Genomic DNA, 18,039 nt, shown 5'->3' on the forward strand with positions numbered 1-18,039 from the left:
GCACAGGCGGTTGAAAGATCATGCGTGCCAACAACGGTGCAAATCGCGCGTCCATCTTGATACGGCGAGCCTGGGCTAGGTACTTATCGGCATTGCCGGTGATAAGCGCATGATGAATGCGAACCCACTCGCGGAGGGTGGAGTCGGCCGGAAACAAGCGGCTGTCGCTGTAGTGGAACGGATAGCCGTTATACTGATGTTCCAACAGAGTGGGCGGGCCGATATACCACCGCACAACGCGGTAATCTCCGAAATCGATAAATGTCCTCCTCAACCGCACTCACTGTCGCCGAAAGTTCCGTGCTAGCAGTAGCAGCATTAGCTGAATCATTGAAGTCCTGAAGGTCCGTGTAACCTGTACCTCCCGGCACTACATTATAGCTAGCGTCCTTTTCACGAAGAGGTAAGCGCACCGACAACTACACCTCCCACTACTGTCGGCTCCCGTTTTTCGGCGACCCCGCGCTTGGTGGGCGGCTGCCCGCGTTATCTGCGTTATCGCGCAGAGACTCGCGGCGCTGCCGACGCTGCACCTGGTACTCTCGCACAGCCGGCGGAAGTTTGGCCGGATCGACGTGGTACCACTTGCAGTTGGGGCTTACATGGCCTTTCTCTCCACATGTCCAGCAAATTATGTTGCTGGGGGTGGACGGTCGATTTGTCATTTGACTAGCGCTAGATTCAGTTGGCCTACTAGTTTGCTGCTCGGTCTCGGAAAACGAGATCAGGTCACCTATCGCCCGTTCTGAAAACGAACTACGATTATGACGATTCCTATTGAAATGATCACTAGCATGCAGCTGTGACTGAATTCCCACTGCAGCATCGCTGGTTTTCTGCACAAGAATGCAGTTATAGTTACGTGCTTGCAGGAGGAAGTTCGCCGGTGTTAATGGCTTGTTTAGTTGCCACTAACGTGTACAATTCGGGAAGCGTACGCAAACCATTAACCAGATAATTAACTTGTATTACCGGTGTAAACACACACCCGCAATATGCGATCAGGTCCATTACTGCCTGATAATAATCATCGAAGCTCTCTTTTTGCAGTTTATAATACCGAGAAGCCAGATCCTGAGAAACAACTAACTCACGATCGTGCTCATAAAACTTCTAACGAACAGGAATGAACTACCGCTTCAAAAAACCAATCATCGGTAGGGTAATTATTACTAGGAGGTGGCGGTCCGTAGGTATCGCGAGCTAATGCGTTAGCGTAAGTGCCTCGACCTCAACCGCGACTGGTCGATCCTCTGTAACTTCGACTTTGTGGGTTCTGCCAACAACCGCCCTTAAGGTGACCAGCCTTCCCACAGCAGTGACATTTACGAGACTCGCGTTGTCGGCTATCACGGCGCTGGCCACCTGCTTCCAGTTGGCTAAGCCTAGCGCGAATGGCTTCCATCTTAGCTGGGTCAGGGACAGCAACATCGACGCGAACGACTTTTGCCTGTGTATCGGTTGGGGGCGGAAGGTTTCCGGTAGGACTGTGTTGTCCGTTTAACCGTCTCAGTTTCCACGCGGGGAGGCTTTCGTTAAGGACCGGCATCGACTTCAGGAAAAGCTATGCGTTGACGGTATTTGTAAGCGCGAAATATTTTTTTCAACCTTTCCAGGAACTCCGTTGGGTCTTCGATCTCATCGATTTCGGCTTTTAAGCCGTCAGGTAAGCCTTGGAATAAATGTAGGATTAGGTCATCCGGAGAGGCGTTAGGATTACGCGTCGTCACGATGTGCGTAATCCATGAAACACAGGCCAGAGGATCGTCAGATGAAAGCATTTTCAGACTCATGCCCTGCAGGTCAAAATCTATGGGATTTTTCCCGAAACTCTCCTTAAGAGCCTTCTTTTAAAGTCATCTCAATTGTTGTCACCGGGACGATTGGCAAACCAGTGAAGGGCGTCGCCCGTGAGACAGGCTCTCAGGCAGCTAAGCAACTGTCCTGATTTTCAACCGTACAGTGTCCCTTGAGACTCGTATTCGAGTATGAAATTACCCACGTCTTCCAAAAAGTTCCCGTAAACTTAGGCAAGTCCCTGATATTGGGAGCATGAAGCTGGAAACCTTTCTCAGCTGCTTGGTTAACGTCATCATTATACTATCACTTAGTGCCATGATGTGTTCAGGCCTTTTAACGACTCTTCGAGGCTTGCGATTCTGCTTGCGTAAAAAAAGGCGACCTTTCACCTCTGTCCAGCTCAGGATCTGAGTCACAGCAGGACGAAGAAGGTACCCCGTGAGTGAGGGCGATAGTGACTCAATTGTCTGATCAAAGGGCAAGACGGGATTAATGCTCACATTATGTGGTTCATAGAACGCCGTATTATGTAAGTCCGACTGATTTATATTGGAAGGGTCGGAGTCCGATCATAACTCCACGACGTACCCTGGAAGGTTCGGTTCAGGCTTTCTATTACGGTGCTAACGCCAGAATTTATCGACCATGGAATCGAAGCTATACCCCGAATCCAGATTGAATAAATCTAATTAATCAGAAGTTATCACACGGAACGACGGGCCGTTATGAGAAAGCAGCAAAACAGGAAGTGGGGTGGTGCCATGATTAAAGAAAATCCCTGTATCTTCAGTATTCCGATTTTTCCACTTGACATGTAATATCGAATATCGAGTAAACAGATTATTGCAAAAGGCAGCAAATTCGTTGTTATTTTGGAAAAAATAAGTCTCCGACAATTGATGTATATACACCTGATTATTAATTCGCTGAACAAGTGATAATTCGTATACTATATTTGAATTTTATCACAGAAAATGAATGATTTTAAAAAAAATGATTTGAAAACAACGATCTTTAACATAAGTTAAAATCACATAATCGTACTGCGGCATATACGACACTACAGAGCGATGCAGTAATATAATGCACGTGCACTGTCGAACGGCTGAGAGGCGGCGCACGTTACATTATGGATTATTAAATATTACGACTCACGTATTTTGTTTGGGTCCGGTCCATGCTGTAGCAATGCGCAAAGGAAATGCCGGATGGCCAGGTAATGGCACGGCGATGCCGGAAATACCGGTTAACACAGCATAGAACAGGATACCAGGCAAGACAGAATGATAAAACTGAAAGACGACTGTAGTAACCGACATGTATTTTCTCAGTCAGTGAGGACCATTTGTCACGTTAATTAGTGGCAGAGCGAAATAAGCGAAAGGTCACGGCGGTATAGTTCCGGCCGGTTTTGTAGTATAATATGCAGTGTTTAGGGAAATACGCATAAATGGCAACGAACGATACGGCAAATGCTAGTCAGGGATTGTTATTTAGGGAAATCAGATTGCATGGCGGTAGCTGTGTCAGAAAAGCGCAAAAACAGGGGTATATGAGAGCAACAAATGGAACGGTCTATCAGATAATAACATTCATGGGCATAGCGCCCTTATGATCCGTGGAAGGCTAGCGCAGGCGAATATCGCTCAAGAAAATCGAACCGTGACAACAAAAAAGACGATATGTCCACGAAACAACACCTTCTACAGAACGGCGCTAATGGCGTTCAACACCGCACAGTACTCAGTGTCACCGTCGCTACAGCTGCAAAAGGATCATTAGTAACTACCGCTTTCTTAGGGCCGCGGAAATATTGCCTCGCTGCAGCCATGCAAACACAAGCCATTCATCGCTGCCGCATACACTACATATTTAGTTATTACAAATGTATTGTTCATTTAAACACGCATGGTTCCACTACTTGCATATATACAAATTAATTTTGCATATGTTCAAATTATTTACACATCAATTAATAAACAGCAAGTAGATGGAAACCAGAATTAGGGCTACTTCCACTGCTACGTCACAACAAGGCAGCCGTCTACTAGCGCAATGCTTTCTGCTTCGTTGGCCAGACCGGCCGCAGCAACGACTTTACAGGCTAGCGTGGGTTTACGCTCGAAACGGGATCGGCTGGTTGCTTCTGTTGCCACGTCGCTAGGCAACGTCACGTAGAAAGGAGCCCCTTCATACATGATGCTTCGATCCACGAATCGTGTTCCGGTCCGTATCCTAACCAACGTACCAGTACTTTGTTCCCTTGACGTTTCACAATGTGGTCGATGGTATACTGGTCTGGTTCAGAAACTTTAGAAAGTTCGTGTTCGTAGAATGTTCCTTTAATGAGATTTTCCTGATAGTCTTTCAACCGGTAAACGGGAACGTAATGCGGAATGACTTGCACAACGTAAAAAATCTCCTCCTTAAATCGATACGCGTAGCCTTTTTCCATCTTGCCTTTGTTGATAGCAATCCGCACAGCGTCCCCCACACTGTACCGCGGTTGGTACGCAATCTTTGGTGGATACAAACGGTGGTAGACCGATAAGGAATTGCTGTGCTTAACATCCACGGGGCGCATTCCATGCGACCGATGCTTTGAATGGTTGTACGAATACACCAAGTCCTGCAGCTTGTCCACATAACGTGTTGAAACACGTGCGCGGAAAAGTCGGAATATTCGCGACTTGATGGTCCGTATGACTCGTTCGGCCATGGCGCATTTGATGTCTTCGTTTTCTGAAGTGAACATGGCGATCCTTTTGCCGTTGAGGAAGTCTTTCACCGTCTTGTTCAACATTTCTGTTCCTTTATCGTATTGGAGCTTTTCCGGTTCTCCCAGTTCCTTGAATGCTTGCTCTAAAGCTGTTTTGGATTCTTTACCGGTCTTTCTTCTCAAAGGAATTACGCTCAGTTTTTTGGAAAAGCAGTCAATGACAAACAGCAAGTACTTGTATCCATCGTTTTCTTTGGCATATTTGGACAGGTCAGCCAGATCAGCTTGATATTGCTGCTGCAATGTCGTCACTACCACTCGGTTGCGTGGGAACCGTTTGCGGTTCTCCTTCGTCACCGTGTACGCATCGATCCCTTGCAGAATCTCCAATGCTTTCCGTCTGTTGGCTCTGGTCTTTAAACTCCTTTGGAATCTTGCGATGCCGCCAAGGCCTCCGGGATTTCTTGGGTTTAAGTACTTTTTCATCAGCTTCTCCATTGTTGCAGCAAGTCGACACACAGTTGATCTTAAATATGCGACATAATCGCAAAACACTGGGTAGCCAACTCGCCATTATGGCAAAGTAATCCACGGTAAACGTCGGCTGCCGCTTCCCACTTGTCTTTTCTTTTGGACAGGAGTTTCCACCTCCACAACCACCTTTCTTTTGGAGCCTTTGGTGGGCAGAGTAGGCGGAAATAACGGGCGTCGTGGAATTTTCACCGGTAAAAAATCCTCTTCGTTTTCGCGATCACGTTTGCGCCCTTTGGTTGGTAAGATCTCCGGAAATAATGGAACACGTGGTTGTTTTGAGGAACTTTTGGTATCGTGAAAATCCTCACCCTCCCGTTCGCGCTTGCGCCCTTTGGTCGGTAAGGTGTCAGGGAATAACGGAACACGTGGTTGTTTTGAAGATCTTTCAGTATCGTAATCGGTTTGTTTCCTTTTGGAACCAGTTGGAGGAGGTTTCGAAGATTCAAAGGTCAACGCTGACGGTTGAATGGTGGCAACATTCGGTATTTCCAGTACATTTTCGTCGGGCAAGGCTTTCTGTTTCAAAGCCAAGAAACGCTCCAGTATGCTTGATAACTGGCTGGCTTTTTCATACTCATTTATATCGGTACGATGCAAGGTTTCGGCAAACAAGGCATCCAATGACAGCACCGCTCTAGCTTCGGGAGGTTCCTTTTTTATCTTTTTTCTGCTCATGTAGGCGCGCTTCCATGTCACGGCGCGGTACAATGTAGTATTCATCCATTTCCGATCAGTGACGTCAACACTCCGGCTATAACGGGTAATATGGCTCCAATGAATCCTCCTTGCTGTAGAATTTTCCGCTTTTCCTTGTTTGGGTACCGCCGGAGGGCAATCAACTTTAATGCTTTCCGATGGCGTTTGCACTTGTCCAGTTCGGTAGGGCTGAGGGCCACAGTGTTCTTGACAATATTAACCGCAATCTCTTCTAGAGCTTTCATCTGCGATTTGTTCATATAACCCAATAGAACTTTGCGCTGTTTGGGTTTCAGATTCTGCAAAGTGATCAGGAAAGGGGCTAATGCTTTAACGCGTTCCGACATTTTGGCAACGATTGGTGTAAATTCTCATCTGCTCATGTGGCAACACATGAGAGCGGATCCTTAAATAATCCGGACATACGGGTCGCATGTCAATAATCAGAGGCTGGTAAGGTTGAGCAGTCACTTTTTTGTACGCTTCCACTAAATGTTTCAATCCTGTTTGACGGGCTAGTAAGTTGATTTGTTGGACATCCCTCACGTTCTTAAATAGTATCAAGTACTGGGAATTGAGGGTGATGTCCCGCATCGATTTTCCTTGCTTATATAAGTTTTGCAGCAGAAGAATGACTGAAACGTTGTTGTGATGTATTCCACGCGTGAACAAATTGGAGCAACGGTCGTCTTTACGTCTTTACAAAAATCAGAAGCCAGGTCGTCAATAATTATCAACGTTTGCTCGCCGGATACAACATTATCCATCAGCGGAAACAAATTATCCAAACCTTTGACAAACTCTACATTCTTCAAATTATGGAAAGCATTCTGCCATTCACCGTAGCAGTAAATTATTTTAGTTGGCGGCTGATCAATCAGTATTTCACTGCAATTGATTAAGGAAAACACAAAATGGGTTTTTCCAGACATTGTCGGTCCGCAAATGCACATTCTAAAGGGTGCGCAAAAGCGCGGAAAAGAGGACAACGTCCCATACATTTTGTCACCTTGAATAGTTGGATTTATTTCGCGCCTTAAATGTTCCTGTTTGCAGTTATTTAAGGCAATGACCTGCAAACAGCAAGTATTTAAGCATGAACGTTTCACATTGTCGTGCTATGGCCGACCCAAGGCTTTTGTTTCCGAATGCGACCCCTATGGGTCGCAGATGTGAAACAATTTTATTAACGCTTCTTTACGTCATCTTCTTTATTGTTTTTGCGATATTCGTCGTGACGGAAGCGGTGGGGAAAATGCTGCAAACCAACTACTGGAACAGCACTTTAAGGAACATCACTCACCCCAGTGGCAGCTAGGTAGAAACGGCCAGTCGGTTATTCCCTTGCAAAAATCTTTTATCGCTGGTCGTGCTTTCAGTTGCCAGTTGTGATTGAAAGCATCGCAAGCAACCGAAGAAAGCCAAATCACCGATCGCGGAACAAATTGTACATGGCCACCGGAAAGAGCCGAACATCCTGACGATCTACAGTTGGATTCCCCATCGGTTCCAGAAATGCCACGCGATTGGCTCCAGTCAGGTTAATTCCATTGTACATCGGCATCGTCGAGCTACGTCGAGGATAAGGATGATGATTCAACAAAAACAAGCACTCGAAGTCGTAGCAATCGGTCCTGGACTGTTCATTATACATTGGCATCGTCGAGCAACGTTGGGGATAACGATGATGATTTCAACAAAACAAGCACTCGAAGTCGTAGCAATCGGTCCCGGACTGTTCATAATACATGGGCATCGTCGAGCCAAAGCCGTCTCCAACTCGTTGACCTGACGATCTACAGTTGGATTCCACATCGGTTCCAAAAGCACCATGCGATTGGAAACCAAACGCGCCATTTGCAACTCTCCTGTGAATTCCAGTTTAATAAGCCCATGGTGTCGGATGATGCCGGTCAGCAGTTCCTCCATAAAGGATTTGTACATCAATGTGTGGCGATGCCGTTACGGTTCAATAAAGTGTGGTGGCCGCCGCCATTCAGAAGATACCTTGCCCCTTAAATACCTGCGGAACTGCTATTATTCCTTTAAAATGCTTGTGCGCCACCATATGGCGTATTTTTTTGTAATAAAAAAACCTGCCATGCAATTCCAAACTCACACGTATTATGAAGCTACCGGATTTTTCCTTCGGCAATCACTCGTCAGTCAGTCGGTATTCCAACAAGATTTACGCAAAATTAATTAACGGTAGGCTAAGTAAAGAACCAAGTTATGCAACTGCAAAACTTAGTCGTACAATCCTAAGAATCGAATATACCTAGTAAGTTAGTAACATTCTTTCGTTATCGCGGTAATTATTGATCGTTATACGGTAATTATTGAAAGTGACGCAGTATTTGTTTACCTTTATATAACTTTACCATTTACGTTTCGTACGGAACAGAATTTTAGTACAAGGTGTGTCAGGTACCCACTAAAAACTAATCATCTTAATGACAAAAACCTGAATAACCAAATTAACAAAAACAATCTCGTTTGCGGCAGTAGATCAACTAAGGCTTCCCATACCTTAGTGTAGAACAACTAAAGTTTCCACCTGTGCACGAACTAAGTTTAGAAACCTTAGTAAAAAACAAATGTTCTTCCAGTACGGGATTGTACTATTTCACGTATGCGCCCCGCACATGCACCGTCGTGGCTCCGCCATGACGGTACATGCACGCCCACACGCTCTAGTAAATTATAACCTAGGTCCAAAAAAATAGATCCGTAAATAATGCCCTAGGTCCAAACATTTAGACCCGTAAATAATGCCCTAGGTCCAAACATTTAGACCCGTAAATAATGCCCTAGGTCCAAAAATTTAGACCCCCCGGATAAAAAAAACGCGTCAGGTTGGATGCGGATACTACGAAGATCCAAACCAGACCGGTCTAAAAAAAGCGGCCCGACCCATCTATCGCGGTAGTCTTTTGCTCATTTAAAATTTGTTTAAAAATTCTGTTGGTGCTGTAGTCCAGAAGCAATCACTAGATGACGTTGGCCATTTAAAACCCGTGAGGAATATTCCAGTGGCTTACCGATTTCGATCAAGCCTACGTGACCTTTGCAGCGCGAATGCGATGCTGTCGAGTCAGAGGGCTGCTTTCTTTTGCCCATTCGCCGCACAGCCACGATGTGTCGGAAATGGCTACTTTTAGTAAGATCTCGTTCAGGGAGCATTTATCGTCATTCTGAGCTTTTTCGTTCCCAGAATAAGCTCGATACGTCTCGTTACGAGGACTTCAAACTATAGCCATAACTTTTATTTGTTACAACTTTATCGGGTTTTTCTGCCATTTTGTTCGGCACTATTAGCTTCCCCTCTATGTAGAAGATATGAGTCAAAACATTAAAATCGTATGGTGGGGTCAATGTGTCATCCATGGAAACTCCCATTTCAAAGTTGATAGGTCTGGGCCGCTAAGCAACCGTAATCTTTGGCAGGCGTTGTTTAGCATACACGTCTATGGGAGAAAAATTATCTTTCGAGGTCACCGTGGGTCTCAGTCGCCCAAGACTTCTATGCCAACCCGAAACGAATACCTTTTGGATCACTTAATACTTTTCACAAAAGTCCACAAAAAAATCTCTTCTGGTGGATTTCTGAGGGAGCTAGTTATAAGCCTCCCAAAAATGATCACTACCCTATTCCATAAATCGTAGCTCAGCTCGCTACTGACGTACCAAAATATAAATATTTTGGTAGTGCTGAATTCGCAAGAGAAAGTTACACTAGAAAAGTGTAAAGCTAAAAATAAAACGACGCACGGAAATATTTCCTAATTTATTTACACAACTGTCCGAACTTAGCGTAGCCAGGCTGTATATGGAAGATGCACTACATCTACCGTACCAGATGACCATCCAAACTCAGTAGATAAACAGATAAACACCACGAACTATTTCTTATGCCTAAATCCTCGGGTAACTAATAAAACACTTTACCAGCTATCCAACTACGTGCACGAATACGATCTGGATGATGTAATTATCCAGATTAATTGTGACTTCCGGTAAGTACGCACACAAATGTTTTCGCTACAGAAGACCCGAGAGCTCTCATAACATAAGTTCTTATTAAGAATTGCAATTCTCACCACACTTTAGTCAAGACTGACTCTCGCTATCAAAAACAGATGACCATTTCTCTGCTTTAACATGAAAAAGTTCAGAAACAGAAAACACCGCCGACGTCATAATACGGGGTGTGCCAACAACCCAATTAGTAAGCTCAAACGGAAGAAGCAAACATGTACTGTACCAGCTAAGTACATAAAAAAGGCGTACATTACTCATGGAATGTTAATAATAATTTGAAACATTCGCGAATAAGTCTGTTAATTTTCAACTAGTCTGCGAATAATTCTGTAAAAATTCCCAGTTACTCAATTCTGTAAATTGTTAACCAGTCAGAAATAATTTCGTAATTATTAAAATTTGCGAATGGTTCTGTAATCGTTACCCAGTCGCGAACAATGCTGTGAATTATCAAAATTCGCGAATAACTCTGGAAATTTTAAACCAGTCGGCAAATAAATCTGTAAATTATAAAAATTCCCAGGTACCTAATTCTGTAAATTATTAACCAGTCGCGAAAAATTCTGCAAATCCCTAAAATTCGTGTATAATTCTGTAAACTGTTACCAGCCGCGAATGATTCTGTAATCACCGGGAATTCGCAGAGCATACAATGCAAGAACGCAGCTAAAGTATGGACAGAGTTCACAGAATTTCACCGGTTAAATTTTTTAAATATTTAAAATCCATAATCAGCTACGGATGCTTTATAAAATTTACATAGATTATTTTCAGAGTTTCTTTCTATCAAGCACGAGTTAATTTCCCAATAAATTAGACAGAAGAAGCGAACGTCGCTCATTACAGGCTGCAGGCCACATTCAGTGCCGTGTGCTCTTTATTTAATTATTAAAGGGACAACCGGAAATGCACTCATCATTATCATTTCAATGTTTACATCGAACAAATTATCGGCTTTCTCTCACATCACACAGATATTCCAGAATTATTTTTAATCTTATTCATTATTTCTCAAATACTTCTAGAATATTTTTTATTGTTAGTTCCAGAACTATTCCCGTAAAAAGCAACATTCGAAAAATATCTGTCGTATCAAAACTGGCTCTTCGAAATTTAAGATAATATTCAATTTCAAAACAGTTTCTAATTTTTTATTCAAATCAGAATACGTAGTTCGTTTCAACCGTTACCGGTTTATACTGGTAACACATATTTTTAAATTTACATTAGTTTTAGTTTCATCAGAAAAACTTCTTACTGAATTTAATTCCAAATTATTAATTGATAAGCTGGTAAATTTCGTTTAAAAATCCAGGTTAAATTTTCTCGGAACATTCTTTTTGGTGCAATCACATGTATTATTGCAGTCCAAATTTCGGCTATCTCCTCATGATCGATACGAATGTTTGGTGCAATTTTGCTTTGCTCTAGGTGGCTTCGAAAAGGTCCTCGCCCTTTTTGCGTTACGTAATTTAAGAATGGTCCCTAATCAGAGAGATTACATGTACACAGTATTACACTAGCCTGAATACAGCCTGGTACTTGTATAATTCTCTCAGTATTAAATATTTACTATTTCCTCTTTTAATTTACACGGGACGCTCCATACAGTAGGAACTGTAGGATCAGTAAAAACTAGAAATTGATTGTAATTCATTTTTGTTGCTTTTCTGAATAGTGGATACTAGGGTCGGCAGTGAGAGTGACTTTCGTAACTTGTCTGGCACTGGATGGGGGAGCGATGGGAATGTGTCTGCATGGCTGAGACTTCTCATCCGATCTCCAGTACTTACCTTGGTGTTCTTGTGTTGACGGGAACTGTGGAACATGAGATGAAATTTTGGGAGCCTAACACCGAAGGAAGCGTTCTTGGCTTTTAGGTGAGCGGTGAGTTTGTCGCTAATGAAGCAGAAAAAAAGTAGAGCTGCTGCTGCTAACAAGATCAGAGAGAAACAGTTTGTTGGTCTCTGTGGCGTCATCACATCTGGTTCTAAGCCACCACAGCTTGTAGCAGCCACAGCATAATACCGCAACTTGAAGTCTCTGGAATTGTTCGTTGTACGGCACGGGAACTTGGGTTAATTAGGCAGTGTTGGCCGAAGACAGGGCCGATTGTGGACACTGCAGCGGACATGTAATAACGCTACAGGGCCATGGAGTGGAGGGATCTGCTGCACTGCGCCGTGTGTCTGCGGGCTTTCGAGGAGTGCGAGACGGACGAGGGCCTGCGCCTGCCCGTCAGTCTGGTGTGCGGGCACACCATCTGCCGCGGCTGCCTGACTACCTGCACGAGCAGCAGCCAGCCTGCGACGCTGCACAAGGTGCCCGGACTGCGGACCCCCTCGGGCCAGACGCTGACTGTGCACGGCCACGGCACTGCGCAGCAGCCGCACACGGGCTCCCCCCGGGGCAAGGCGGCGACGTGTACGCCGACGCACGCGTTGCCAGACGATACTGCGGCCGATAATAATGTCAATATCAATAACAAGTCGAAGCAGCCGTGCAACGGCGTGCTGTCCCAGCAGCAGCAGCAGCGCCTGCCCCTGGACAGGCGCCATGCCTGTCCCCTGGACCACACCGTGCACGCCATCCCCCTCACGCAACTGCCCGTCAACGTGGCGCTGGCCCACCTGCTGGGCCTGCGCGTGCCCCCACAGCTGATGCGCCAGCAGCAGCGCTTGCCAGAAGCCGTGTCGCCGCCTGATCCTGGCAGCGCTTACAGCCGCGATATTCCTGAGGGCGCCGAAGCGGACAGGAAAGCATCGGACTCCCCCTGCACCGAGCCGGACCTGCACGAATCCCCCAGTGCCAGCAGCTTTAGCGAACTGTATCAAGGGGCGCTGAGCGCGCTGGACTCCCTGGCTCTGTTGGTGTCGGGTGGGGCAGCGAGTAGCGGGGCGGCCGCGGGAGCGATCGCGGGAGCAATACCCCTGCGAACGCCCGTTTATCCAGGTAAGCCAGCGCTGGCACAGCGATGCAGTGCAGCACTGCAGCGTTGTGCCTGTTCTCTGTGTTGGATGAGAGTTGAAAGGGTTGCCTTTGGGAACAGTTGTCAACAAAGCCCTCCAGAGGAAGATCTTGACGCTGATGCAGTGCCAGCTGCTGCTGCCGGAAGGTACGCTTGCTCCTGCTGTTCAAACATTACTTTTGAACAGCAGCCTATCGCACAATTCTACGTTGGATACGTTAATGGTTGCACGTAATTTTGCAGGACGTACAAAGTGCCAGCGAGCAGCAAGGTGTGTTAGTTACTCGTGGTAGTGCCCTTGGACCCTGCAGACGTGATGCAGTGAATATTCTGAGGATTTTGCAGGTCTATCTGTGAGAGAATTGTTACGGAATTGATCGTCATGCATCAGAACACGCAGCAGTTGACTTCGCATCTATGGTCGGCGGTAGGTAGCTTCGCGTGGTGTGCATATTTATCGATGAAATACTATACGATGCTTTTTGTCGCGAACTTTGTACTTGACATCGTTGTTCAGCAGAATGAATGCTCCGCCGCTTAGAGGGTAATGTTGCTGTTGACTGTTGTTAGGTGCGGGCGCGCGGATGTCAGTTCTTGGGACCGGCGATGCAAGAGGAAGGTGGGTGGTGTCTGCCACTCGCCTTGTGCTCACTCCTCAGCATGGCCCCGGGGCGGGGCGGGGCGCTGGGCCTGTCTGCACTGGTTGCTGCAAATTGAAATCTCCATAATAATTGCAGTGCTGAAGCTGGTGTTGCTGGCCCTGGAAACGGGCTCGGCGCTGAGCCGGAAGGTCTTGGTCATGTTCATCGTGCAGAAGCTCAAGCCGCAGTACTCGCAGGTACAGCTCACTGGCACAGTCCTGTATAATTATGTGCATCCTCTGATGGGAGCATTTCCAGCCTACGCTGATCCGCTTGCTTTACAGGCGTCAAAAACCAGCGTCGGACATGTCGTGCAGCTGCTTTACCGGGCTTCGTGCTTTAAGGTTTGCACTACCTAGCGCGTATTCATGTTTACCTGCGATCATGGTAGAGTCCGCAGAGTGGGATCACACGGTATTGGTTAATCATAAAAATATGTGAAGATGCAGCGTTTCCAGGGGCTGATCGATCCATCTAGTTTTGTAACGACTAACGAGGGATGCGAAATGCATGAGCACTGCTGTACAGATATATGTGTAGATATAATAGCATAATTAGCATTGTACTGTACTGTAGGTATCCAAACGGGACGGTGATTCCAGCCTAATGGAGGTAAGGCAGTCAGTCACTCGGCTGCGGACGATGCCTGGAGGGGGCGGGTGACAGGGGCTGAGTGGTTTGCTCTGGCTTTGCAGCTGAAGGAGGAGTTCCGCGTGTACGACGCGCTGCGCAAGGAGCACGACGCGCAGATCATCCAGATCGCCCAGGAGGCCGGTCTGCGCATCGCTCCCGAGCAGTGGTCGGCGCTGCTCTACGGCGGTACGGCGCGCAGTCATGACCCATAAGCGGATCATTCTAGCCGTTCTCCGGTGTTAGGGATGCTTGTTGCTTGCAGATCACCTCCATAAATCCCACATGCAGTCCATCATTGACAAGGTTAGTGCTTCTCTTTACTATGTCTTCCTCAACCACAGACTCAGTATACTGTACGAGTACACTTTTCGCTTTGCGTTGTCGTTTAGCGCATATCTACGCAGCTCTACGGATTTACAGGTCGTACTTCCCTGACATCAATAAATTATAATCATGTATTTGTAATGCAAAAGTCAGCGGCAACAATTTCAATTCATTCTAATGGGCGTTCGTCCAGTTTTTACAGCCTTTAGGCGCTTCGAGCCACTAGTCTTAGAGTCTAGTCGCTAGCCCGTAACGCACATGAGTGCTTTCCTCTTGAATGATGACTTGTATTCCTGTGAAAATAGTGATTTTTTATCCAAGTTTATTCAGATTTTACGAAATTACTTGATTGTTGGCTGCACTTTAAATTTGAACGAAGGGAATCCAAAGCACTTCCGGCGCTTAACGCAATCTCAGCCGCTCGGTGTGGCAGCGTGATACAGTTTTCTGTGTTGCAAGTTTCTGAATATTCCCAAGCTTTTCCATTTTGGTTGTTCTTGCGCCAGCTGTTTTTTTCTTTTCTGCCCCTTTTTTATCAAAACGTTAAGAATAGTTGTGAGAAATCATTTTAAGCTGAAAATGTGTCGTTGGAAACCGACTGGCGCAAAACCAACTGATGGGCCTTCATAACACTCGTGAAAGAAGTAACGTAATAATCGTATGTTAGTATGTTACAGTAATTTTTTTCTACCCGCGCAGGCTTTTCGCAGCATGAAGTGGCTATTAGTATTGGCAATCAAGCTCAAGTAAACGATTGGAAAGCTTTGTGCAGTTGTATAACATAGGCATGCGGAAGCGCTACCTTTCACTTGCATTCTGGTGTGTCTCAGTGTCTGTGCTGTGGTGACTACTGTGCAAGTGCACTGTCTTCGATTGCAGCTGCAGAGCACGCAGTACCTGGCCAGCAGCGTGCAGGAGCTCATCATCGCCGTCCAGCGATCCGGCGATCCGCAGGGCTTGCTGCAGCTGCGGCCGGCCCTGGACCAGCTGGCCGGTCTGACCCTGGAGGACACCACGGGCGCCGCGGGACACGGCGGCAACGCGGCGCCGCCCGCGACCTCTCCCGGCTCGGCCAGCGAAGTGGCCGCCGCGTGTGCCAGCATGGAGCTGGTGGCGGTGTCCCTGCAGAACCTCCTGCACGTCGTCTCCGGCTTCCTCTTCTTCATGGCCAACAATCTCGCCAAGAAGGATATGCCGCCCAGCAGCCGCGTTCGCTCCTTTGCTGGCGCAGGTGCGCGCTACGTCACTGTGCTCATTCGTCCTGCTGCTGCACTTGAACTTTTATTTACTTAATTTAACATAATTTAATATTATTCGATTTTAATTTGGTCTAATTTAAATGCAGGCAGTTTCCGGTTTTCTTGGGTGTGTGAAAAATGGCAGCCGCTGGTAGCTAGACTACTCTAGGCGAAAATCTGTTTTACAGATGGACACACCTCGGCGAATGGAGGAATTGCGGCAGGACGCGTCAAGCACGCATATCCGCAGCAGCAACAGCAGCAGCAGGCGGCGCATCGCGCGCTCTCGCTCAGTCGCAGCTTGCCGCAGTCCTACTCCCAGCCGAGTTTCACCAGTTTCACGGCAGCGCAGGCGCAGCACGGCCTCTTCCCGTCGATACGCGAACCAACGAGCGACGCCGGCAACGGCAATGGCCTGCATTCCGTCTACTATCCGGCGCTGAATCCCCTGCTGATGAACCGCCGGCCGGCCAGCGGGGTCTTTGCGCCACTGCCGCCGCAGCAGCATCTCGTCGGCGCCGCGTCCCGTCCGGCCCCTCCTGCCGCTGGGGGCGGGGGCGGGGGCCCGCCTCGCTCGGCGCTGAGCATGTCGCTCAGTCACAGCGCGTCGGTCAACCTGTCGTCGGCAGGATTCGCCAGCAATATGGCATCTCCCCTGGACAGCCGGATGTATCGGCCCATCAGTCGCCAGGTATGTGCGCTCGAGGTGGTTGATGGCAGGCAGTGAATTGTTCATTAGCCTGCTCTCTCGCTAATCCCTCAGTCAAGACAAAGTAATAACAGTTGCTGTTTTTCCTGACCGTACATGTTGTGGTCACTTTATTGCAGGCCTCGGTGCCGGCCACCATGCGGACTCTGGAGGGCGGCAACGGCATGGACGGCGTCCCGTTCCCTTCGCCCGGCAGCAGCCACGGAGGCCAGTACAACTACGTGTTCGGCCACGGGGGGCGCCCGCAGCTCGCGACGGGGTTCCGCGTAGGCAGCCACAGCGATCTGGAGCAGGGTGGCAGCCTGTCGGAGGAGCACGGCAGCGGGCGGATGCCGCGTGACTACGGGGCTTACGAGGCCGCCCGTGCCCATGCCGGCTGGTCGAGGGCGGGCATGAGGACGGCCATCAGTCCGCTGCCGCTGGACGATCTGGAGGACGAGCAGGACGGCCTGGCGCTGGGGATGCCGCAGCTGCACCGGCCGCACGCCGAGCTGTCCACCTTCAACCAGTCCCTGTCGCACAGCCGCCGTCTGCCCTCCTCCTCCGGCAACTTGCTGGACGAGTACGCTCGCTGGCGGGACGACGCCAGTACGGCGCAAGGGGTCAGTCTTTCTCTTGTTCTTTGTTGACCACAGCATTCGACATGGTGGCATCGATAACCATGCGTGACTTGCAGATCCACCGCATATCGTCGCTGTCCAGCGAGCTGGCCGGCGTGGGCGGCGGCCACATGCGCGCCAGTCGCTCGGCCGTGTTCCACGCGGACTACGCCGGCGGCGGCGGACTGGACGGCTACTTCGGCAGTCCGCCCTGCAAGCCGCTCTCGCGCCTCATGCAGTCGACGACGTCCCCGTCCGGCCGCGCCGCGGGCCTGGATCTGGAGCAGCTGAGCGACCGCGACCACGAGGACGTGCTGACGATGCGGCTGTGCAGTGACGCACTGGGTGAGCCGCTGCCGGACGTCGTCGGCGCCGACTTCGCCGACCAGCAGCACCACCGCGAGAAGTGGGCGGCGGCCTGCCTCTTCTCGCTGTCGGACGAAGAGCCCAGCAGTTAGATGTCAGGCGCCGCTACAGATACAGCTACACCGTCTCTTGCCGGCATTCCAGCGCGCTGTAGTTCATTTTCTTATGACCCGCAGTCGAACCGATACGCCGCAGTTTGTCCGTCCGTCCGTACCTCGCCAGGTGTCTGCGTGCCGCTGCAACCAGTGGAATCGCTGCGTTGCAGCGGTTCTAGTCGCGCTTTTATCGGTCTTAATGATTTACACGCTGGCCATCCCGTCTTAACATTCGTTTTATCCTTCTAATGATTTTACATAATCCCTACAGGGTATTTAGTAAGTTTTTTACCGTTAGGTTTCATGTTGAAATGTTAGCATGTTGCTTATATTATGTGAGTTTATTTTCTTATATTAGGAGCATTGTCGTATTTTCTCCATGAGAAGGTTTTTATAATTTTATCGAATGTAATTGCTTTATGCTTTGGCAGCTAAACAGTCTAAGTGGATTTTAGCATTTTATCTGAATAAATACAGTGCATGGGTATCGTTACTGCAGTACCATAGCATTACAGTATTTATTAGCCTCCCGTTGCTCCTGGCATCGGCAGCTAACTTTCGCTACACTTGGTACGCAGTACGCATCGATAGAAACGTGATTGTGATTAATTTTGTGCTTTCAAGAGTTGGTTTTATTGTCCAGTACCAGATGGCGTTCACAGGGTTCGGTACGCAG

The 18,039-nt window shown here is 48.0% G+C and overlaps 1 protein-coding gene across 8 annotated transcripts; it reads left to right on the forward strand.

Annotated features, from left to right (window-relative positions):
* Positions 1-11,323: 11,323 nt before the first annotated feature.
* Positions 11,324-17,847, forward strand: LOC129587295 (roquin-1-like). 8 transcript variants are annotated; one of them, XM_055480971.1, is made up of 15 exons: positions 11,324-11,677; positions 11,802-12,742; positions 12,840-12,905; positions 13,002-13,029; positions 13,104-13,185; positions 13,329-13,377; positions 13,496-13,596; positions 13,684-13,743; positions 13,976-14,011; positions 14,095-14,218; positions 14,295-14,335; positions 15,236-15,587; positions 15,783-16,285; positions 16,423-16,905; positions 16,980-17,847. In XM_055480971.1, the coding sequence occupies exons 2-15, from the start codon at positions 11,944-11,946 to the stop codon at positions 17,358-17,360; spliced, it is 3,105 nt and encodes a 1,034-aa protein (XP_055336946.1). In that variant the 5' UTR covers positions 11,324-11,677; positions 11,802-11,943; the 3' UTR covers positions 17,361-17,847. The 8 variants fall into 8 exon arrangements, with proteins under 8 accessions (XP_055336946.1, XP_055336947.1, XP_055336949.1 ...); XM_055480972.1 differs by having other exon boundaries at positions 11,877-12,742; XM_055480974.1 differs by having other exon boundaries at positions 11,897-12,742.
* Positions 17,848-18,039: the final 192 nt, after the last annotated feature.

The sequence above is a fragment of the Paramacrobiotus metropolitanus genome, unplaced genomic scaffold (assembly GCF_019649055.1).
Source record: "Paramacrobiotus metropolitanus isolate TYO unplaced genomic scaffold, Prichtersi_v1.0 Parri_scaffold0000024, whole genome shotgun sequence".
NCBI lineage: Eukaryota > Metazoa > Tardigrada > Eutardigrada > Parachela > Macrobiotidae > Paramacrobiotus > Paramacrobiotus metropolitanus.

Excerpts from the sequence above, each read along its gene's own strand:
- LOC129587295 (XM_055480971.1), top strand. The coding sequence starts at position 11,944 with ATGGAGTGGAGGGATCTGCTGCACTGCGCCGTGTGTCTGCGGGCTTTC. Across the intron at positions 13,744-13,975 it reads ACCGGGCTTCGTGCTTTAAG|GTATCCAAACGGGACGGTGA; the intron begins GTTTGCACTACC and ends ACTGTACTGTAG. Across the intron at positions 16,906-16,979 it reads ACGCCAGTACGGCGCAAGGG|ATCCACCGCATATCGTCGCT; the intron begins GTCAGTCTTTCT and ends CGTGACTTGCAG.